Genomic DNA, 7,871 nt, shown 5'->3' with positions numbered 1-7,871 from the left:
GGGGCGGCGAGAGTGCGGAGGGGCTGGGGGGCCTGTCGCCCGGCGAGCTGACAGCCATCCAGTGCAAGAACATCCCCGATTACCTCAACGACAGGATGGTGCTGGAGAAGCACTTCGGCCAGTTCGTAAAAGTCCGACGGATCATGACCAGGCGCAATAAAAAAATGGCCATTCTCCACTTTTTTGATCACGTAAGTGTCAGAAGCAGGTGGCACCAGAGCAGGCTTAAATCTGAGGGCTTGGGTGAGAACCGCACCCCTGTTCGGTAACGCAGTATGTCTTTCACCCCGGGGAAGGCTTCGTATCGTGAGCACTGTATTGCAGGCAGGGATAGAATTGTACTGAGCTGCACCTAAGGCAGCCACCGGAGCTCTGCCGGCGTTAGCTGTCCTGCTGGCATCCGTCCAACTGAGGCAATCTTCCTTGTTTGTTGTCTTGCACTGTCCAAACCTGAATTACATATGCTGCTGCATTCTTGGTCAGGCTTGGCAGCACCACGCACAAGGTGAGCTTGTGCCATCCTTGCAGGGTGACCTGCTTGCTGGAAATACTGCCACTATGTCAGCGCTGAGGTGTGTTGAGTCAGTTCAGAGACTTTGTGGTCTCTTCCTGTTTTGTGCTTTAAGAACACACCTTTGATCTCAAGTGCGCTAAACTTGCTATAGCTCTTAGAAGAGCAGCAATTTTTGTGGAAACCAGTCCAGCTGGTTGCATGTAGATCTCGAGCGAGAAGCTAAAATGCATTAACCAGAATTTTATGGAAATGGGTAAATGTTCTTCTGGCAAAAATGCCATGTTTCGGTGTTGTGATGCTAACAGGTGATGCTAATAGCTAATAATTTCATACTCTACTTTGGTTTTCTTTCAGGCCTCTGCAGCTCTTGCCAGAAAAAAGGCGAAAGAATTGCACAAAGACATAGTAACGTTTTGGCAAAAGAAGAAAACAAGTAAGTCTGTGTTTTCTGATATGATGCTGAGTGGGTACATCGATGGCCAGACATCTGCTCTCTTCTTGTTTCCTAACGTGCTGAGAATGATACAAAGATGATCTGCGCAGGAGGAATGTTACAGCTCCAGGACTATGATGGTTGTCTTTGACTTTGCTGGTTGGACTGTTTGGTGCACTGAGCTTCTGAGAGCATTGAAGGTTATTCTTTACAGAAGCAGGAAAATCGGTTGTTCTGCATTTTATGTGGAGTCCTGGCTATCTCTGCGGCAAAGGCTAATAGTGATTATGCAGAGGAGGGGAAAGAACAAGATAAAGCATGTAATTGCTTTCAGAATAATTTCTCAGCCTTTAACAGCCTATGGCTGGGGAGTCCTGGGTGACAGAAGGGATGTCATAGCCCTTGGAGAATTTTTCTCTTGTGGTTACCTGGTTGCTTTTGTAAGCTGTGTAGACTTCCAGCATCCACAGTACTGTCCTCTGGTATAGAGGAAGTTTTAAGTGGGCATCTGCGGATCACAGTTGGGAATTGCACTGTTTCTTTCTTAACTTCCTGCTGTCTAAAACATTTTGCTTGATCTGAGCCAAAATGCTCTTTCAGCCATATGAAAGAGCTGAAGACACTTGAAATGACAGTGTAGTTTTACAAGAGAATTTGGAAACCATTCATGCAGCCGCGCAAGAGGAATATGGTGATGTTAACTTTGTGCTCCTCTCTAGAAGTAGGATGCCTTGCTGCCTGCTTCAGAGCAAGGATGTGAGCTTTCAGGGAAGTGTCCTGAGAACTGAGTTAAGGACTACTCTGGAGTGAGCATCTGTGTTGCTGAGGTTGCTGTTCTGTGTATCAGCAATTACACACTGCTTGAACAAAAAAGAGAACAACCTACAGAGGACTGAGCTTAGAAATGAGAAACCTGGATTCCAGGTTGGGATTAGGGCAAGTGGAGATGTGGACTTTGTCTGCTCACCACCTAGGCGAATACCTGAATTGTCAAGTGCTTCCCCTTTCTTTAGCTTTATGAGTGCTGCGTGTCTACCCCTGAGATGCTAGCCTGGGGATACACTTCAGCTGTCAGCAAATGAATGGTTCACCACAGCCTTGACCAAGTGCAAACCTGCCTTCAGAGAAAATGAACAGTTGCAGAGTTGTCTTCCTCTGAATTAGCATATTGAAGCAGCAGCTATAGGGGTGGCTGTTCACTTCTGTCATTTTATTGTGCTGTTAAAGTCTATAGAAATGTGAATAGCACTGTTATAAAATTACTAATCTAAGAGAATTTAAGAAATCCAACTGGCTGAAAATGTCTTCCTGGGAGAGGAAATCCTTCCTTCCTGCAAGGTATAGATACAACTGTTGAGAAGGCACGTCAACCACAGGCTAAGCTTGGGTATGTACAATTAATAATTAAAATGCATCATCAGGAGAACTGGGAATTATGTTTTACGTAGGTGAAATGGATTTCATATCCTGTAGAAAGTTATAAATTGCAGATTATATCCTAAACCTGAGAGAACTTAAATTTGGATGATGATCAGACTTCATTTACCGATGATGTGCTGAACAATTACAGTTATTACTAAGTGATATTTTATTTAAAACTACTTATTCTTTATAGGACACTGAAGCTGACTAGCAATTGGTAGACTTACTCAGCACAGCTTCTTGTGCAAGATGTCTTCGAAGTTTTGCATACATGTACAAAACTGTGACTCTTATTTGCTGCTAATATTTTTAAATAAACTGCTCACCACCACCCCCAGGGGGGAAGGAAGTTGTTGCTTAAATTGTTTGGCAAGTATCTGGCTTCATGTTTATTTGTCACTTCAGGCCCCGCAAAAAGAGAATTTTCATCCAAGGAGAAGAAAGCAGCTGAAGATGAAGGAAGGCAAAGCAGCGAAGAGCAAAACTATCAGCAGTCCCCTCTTCGAAAACCCTTAATAAGATCCTCTGCCAGTGGTGTCATGCCTGGTAAAAGGTAGGTCTGCTCCTCTGGGAATCCATTGGCAGGAAACAGGGTGGATGGAGGAAAATGAAGAACGTAGCTGTTTGGCACATGCTGATCATATCAGGGTGCACACTTCCCTTGTCTCTTCTGGTTTGGCTCAATTACAAGCTCACAGCTCTCACGCTTTGTTAGAAAGATACTTCTAACTGTTTATTAAAGCCTTTTATTTTGGTTTGTGTATTTCTTTCAAATATTTTGTTCATAACATGAGAAACAACACCTGCAATAGTGAGGCATAAGGGAATTGAATGAAATGGTGCAGAGCCAAAATGGGACCGAGCAGTAATCACACTCTTCTGTGGGCATGATGAAATGAGCTTCTGAAGTGAGTAGTTTCATTTGTAAGTAATGACAGTTCTGTGGAATGAGAATCCCCTTTTCAGAGTAGCTGGTGAGTTTGGATCGTCATCCTGTCTCACTTCAAGTAAATGGTCTTTGTACAGGAATCCTCCTGTTCTGTGTCAGTCGCTGAAGTGGTAGGGTTGTCATCTTTCTGTGGAACCTTAATGGTGTGTTTAGTTTGACAAAAGTCACTATGTGTTATCACAGAATTATAAAATTAAGAGTATGTTGTGAAGGAATGAATGTTCCTTGATTTTACAAGCTTTTTTATCTGGGCTCTAACACCTCTTAATAATCTCCATTGCTATAGAAAGCATTTGGTTTTTTTTACACCAAACAGCAGGCTAGTTCCTTATTTAAAATGCAAACTGCTGTGCCTTAGTGATGCAGAAATGCTGCTGGTTCTGTCTGCTCTAAGGCAGATTCAATAATACCATTTCTGTTGTACAGACGTTGAGGTTTTCACCACAGTCAAGGATGCTTGGCATTGTTGTCAAGGCAGTGCTGAGGATTTAACCAGATTAACTCCCAGTGCTAGCATTAGCCCTTTAGAATCTTAGTACGTTGATACATACTTCTCCTATTTGATACATCGCCTTGTGAACAAAATACTCTTCTAAACAGAGATGTTGATGTCCTAAAGAACAGTGAACTGATCAAGGCTGGGGTGTACATTAGTGTATCATTAATAGAAATTTTCTACTTTTAGTTCTCCAGCAAAGAAGCCTGGTCTTCGAAAGGCGCTGCAGTTTGAAGCAGATCTGTTTGATTCTAGCTCTGAAGGGCAGAGCTCAGAGGCCTTGGGAGCTTCATTATCATCTCTTAGTAACCTGGTAGGATTAGTGGCTGAGACATCTGAAGAAAGATACCGTCTTTTGGACCAAAGGGACAAAATCATGCGACAAGGTAGTTACACAAGTTAATGAATGTAACATCTGTTTCTCTGCTGGAAAGAAATAAGTGTTTAGTATCTGTTCCAAAGCTGTTGTGACATTATGGAAAAGGCTTTAAAGAGGCAGTTTAATATGGAGCAGTCTGTAAAATACTCTTCTATTGTGAGGGATTGCTGTAGATGTTAATTTCTTGTAGAACACGCAAAAATCTGTTTTACTTACTGCATGTACATATTTCTTCTGAAAAGTGCATAGCAGACTGTTCACGTTCTGTGAAGGAGGCCATGTAGGGAGATGTGCGTCTCTGCACACTCTTTAAAGAAAGCTACACAAAGCCCAGTGGTGTTTCTCTAAATTAAAACTATTACAAGGCTGGTTGTTATTTCAGGAAATGCCCCTGTGTTTACAACCCAGTGCTGGGTTGTAAACCTCAAACTTCCATCCTGTTCTTGCCATTTCATAGCTGACCCTACTTTTAATTTAAGGTCTTATTTTTAATATCAACAAACAGATTTCTCAGCCACTTGACATGGAATTGGGATATTGCTGGTGTGTAGTTAGGACAGAAAACAGGATGGGCTGTTACGATACAAAACTATGAGTATCTTTTAAAGGCTTCAGTTTTCCAGCAGATCTCAGGATATCCGGGTGGGATGGTAGGAGAAACTTCCCCAAAGGAGCAGTGCAGCCCTGGGACAGGTCCCATAGTGGCGGAACCTCATCCTTGTGCATTTCTGACCGTGCCAGGGTGCAGATACAGCTTGCACTGAGTAGGCATAGGATGGGAATCCCTAGAGACCTTTTCCTACCAGCGTTTTTTTGTCAAGTGTTGCCCTAGTAATGTACTTCTTGACATCCATCCATTGACCAATGTACAGACTCCAGCTGAGGCGTCTGGCATGCTTAGGGCTGTGTTGGCACATCAGGGTAATAGCTTGTCATCAAAACAAAACTGGTAAATGCTTAGTGTTTGTTCAATTACATTTATGTTTTTTAGCTCGAATAAAAAGGACCGATCTTGGCAAAGCAAAAACTGTTGTTGGCACTTGCCCAGACATGTGTCCTGAAAAGGAGCGTTACATGCGGGAGACAAGAAACCAACTCAGTATCTTTGAATTGCTTCTAGGATCTGACAAGGTATGAGCCCTCTGTACACAGGGGTTTGTTGTTCCCAGGACATCTGTTTGCTTGTTGCTTATGTAAAGCTGTCAGTGTTGTTTAGTTGATTACAGGGTAAATTCTGGTGGAAAAATCCTGGAGGCCATTTCATTAATGTCTTTCAATTACCTGTTGTAAAACAAGAAGGCTAAAGAATTGCTTTTTCACTCTAACTCATGTCTTTTATTTACTTACAGACAGGCTTTTAGAACTATAGTTCTAAAACTATAGAGCAGCACTATACACTGTCTTGAAGGTTATGGGTTTGAGACTAAGACAACACCTAGGATCCTGTCAAAGAAAATAAAATGTATTTGCTATTGTAGCAGAGTGGATGTGGGCTGTGAGTGTGAACAGTGGAAAAACTCCTTTAACAGTCTGTTCCTTACTAAAGGCAAGGCATGGATGGGATGAAAGCCTTTATACTCCTGAGCAGTTGAACATACTCCCTGGACTTTTGATTCTTTTCTCCCCATCTCGCAGGTAGATCATGCAGCAGCAATCAAGGAATATAGCAGATCTTCAGCAGATCAGGAGGAACCTTTGCCCCATGAATTGAGACCCTCTGAGGTGTTGAGCATGACCATGGACTATTTAGTGACAAACATTATGGATCAAGGAGAGGGAAACTACCGAGAATGGTATGACTTTGTCTGGAACCGAACTCGTGGAATAAGAAAGGTAAGCACTGGCGGATGGAGCTGTTTGACGATGGAAAGCAAAAGATCACGTAATGCTGTAAAAAGTGAAGCAAAAAGCAATAGGAATTCAAACGTTTTCAGTTGCAAAGTGACTCAAAGCACAGTTGAAATGAGTTTGCCAGGTGACTGCACTCTTCAAATGTAGTTGAAAAATACATGAAATGCTTTCTTTATCATTCTGGTTTAGGATATAACCCAGCAACATCTCTGCAACCCATTGATGGTGTCTCTGATTGAGAAGTGCACTCGCTTTCACATCCATTGTGCTCACCACTTGTGTGAAGAGCCCATGTCCTCCTTTGATGCCAAAATCAACAATGAGAACATGACTAAATGCCTGCAGAGCTTGAAGGAGATGTATCAGGACCTGGCTAACAAGGGGATTTACTGCAAGAGTGAAGCAGAGTTCAGAGGTTATAATGTCTTGCTGAATCTCAACAAGGGCGATATTCTCAGGTGGGAATAATGGGTATCATTTGTTTTTTCTCTTTGCCAGTGGGAAGAATTAAGATTAGGATTAAGTCCAGACAAATTGTAATGGAAGTGAAGACCTTATTTGCAATTTTTTTTTTTGCCAAAGAAGCTATACTGTAGTAATGTTTTATTTGAATTTTTCAATGGGTCATTTTAAAAGGCGTCTTTTTTTAAGAAAAGAAAAAGCTTTGTTTTATCTCCTTGAATAACTCACTAGAGCCTCTGCACGTAGTAAAAAACCAACCAACCAACCAAAAATACTAAATCTTCACTGTTCTCAACCAAGGAAATTATTTTTTTTTTCTCTTCCCAGAGTGGTATCCAAGCTTCACTGCTTTATCTGCAGTAGGACCAAGCAAAAAATATTTGGTGGGCAGTCATACTTTGCTTTTCTGGTCAGTCTCTTAACTGCCTTCCTCCTTAGATGCTGGAGTGATGTACATAAATAATAACATGCTGGTTATGCAAGTGTCATTAGAAGAGTAATGATCAGTAAATAATGCTGCAAATTTAATTCACAGCTGTTTGTTTTGGACAGGAGTTGCATGTCTTGCTTAAAGCTCCTAATTTTAATTCTGTTTTGAGTTACAGTTGTTCATACTGAAGCAAAAGGTTTTTTTCTGTCTTTTGTCTCCACAGAGAAGTACAGCAGTTTCATCCAGAGGTTAGAAACTCTCCTGAAGTTAGATTTGCAGTTCAAGCTTTTGCTGCATTAAACAGCAATAACTTTGTGAGGTTTTTCAAGTTAGTGCAAGCAGCTTCCTATCTGAATGCCTGTCTCTTACATTGTTATTTCAACCAGGTAAGAAAACGGCAGATGGATTTTTTTTTTTTTTTTTTAAAGTGTTAATCAGTAAAACAGTGAGGGACTGTTGGGAGGAAATCTTAGAGAGCAGAAAACTTATTAGATACTTAGCCTTAATAATATCATTCATGCTTTTTCAGGACCGTTTAAAAAAACTTACCAAGAGTTTTCTGCCATGATATAAAATGCACTTTTCAGCATTTTTTCCCATAACTATGTATAAATACATATTACTTCCCCTGAAAATCACTGGGAAGCAGAGAAGTGGGCCTGAGACTTTTGTAAAGGAAATATCAACCTGTGCTCTCAGAAGCCCTTGCAAGCTTTTCTTCTGCACAAGAATCACAGAGGGATATGCTCAAAATGAGCAGCAACTAGAAAGCAAGCGCATGGAATTTAAACAGAAAGTTAAATCTGTGTGGTTGTTTGTGTGGGTATTTGATGATGAGTGCTGATTTCTTTTAAACATGATTTTCATGTTTATAGTACACTCGTAGCTATTTTGGGGTCTTTAACTTAGTAAAGTTTTCCTCTTTCTTTTCCTCT

The 7,871-nt window shown here is 41.3% G+C and overlaps 1 protein-coding gene across 1 annotated transcript in view; it reads left to right on the top strand.

The window, feature by feature from the left end:
• Nucleotides 1-5: 5 nt before the first annotated feature.
• MCM3AP (minichromosome maintenance complex component 3 associated protein) overlaps nucleotides 6-7,871 on the top strand; it is a gene marked incomplete at its 5' end in the record, with an annotated part of 24,794 nt that continues 16,928 nt past the window's right edge. Inside the window, 8 exons of the mRNA XM_010297592.1 lie at nucleotides 6-191; nucleotides 869-947; nucleotides 2,775-2,922; nucleotides 4,004-4,200; nucleotides 5,185-5,324; nucleotides 5,829-6,026; nucleotides 6,234-6,502; nucleotides 7,160-7,322. Coding sequence (XP_010295894.1) covers nucleotides 6-191; nucleotides 869-947; nucleotides 2,775-2,922; nucleotides 4,004-4,200; nucleotides 5,185-5,324; nucleotides 5,829-6,026; nucleotides 6,234-6,502; nucleotides 7,160-7,322 — 1,380 coding nt within the window. The remainder of the gene's footprint in view (nucleotides 192-868; nucleotides 948-2,774; nucleotides 2,923-4,003; nucleotides 4,201-5,184; nucleotides 5,325-5,828; nucleotides 6,027-6,233; nucleotides 6,503-7,159; nucleotides 7,323-7,871) is intronic.

The sequence above is a fragment of the Phaethon lepturus genome, unplaced genomic scaffold (assembly GCF_000687285.1).
Source record: "Phaethon lepturus isolate BGI_N335 unplaced genomic scaffold, ASM68728v1 scaffold13461, whole genome shotgun sequence".
Taxonomy (NCBI): domain Eukaryota; kingdom Metazoa; phylum Chordata; class Aves; order Phaethontiformes; family Phaethontidae; genus Phaethon; species Phaethon lepturus.
Note: the sequence above shows the minus strand (reverse complement) of the source record. Positions and strands in the feature narration are given on the sequence as shown.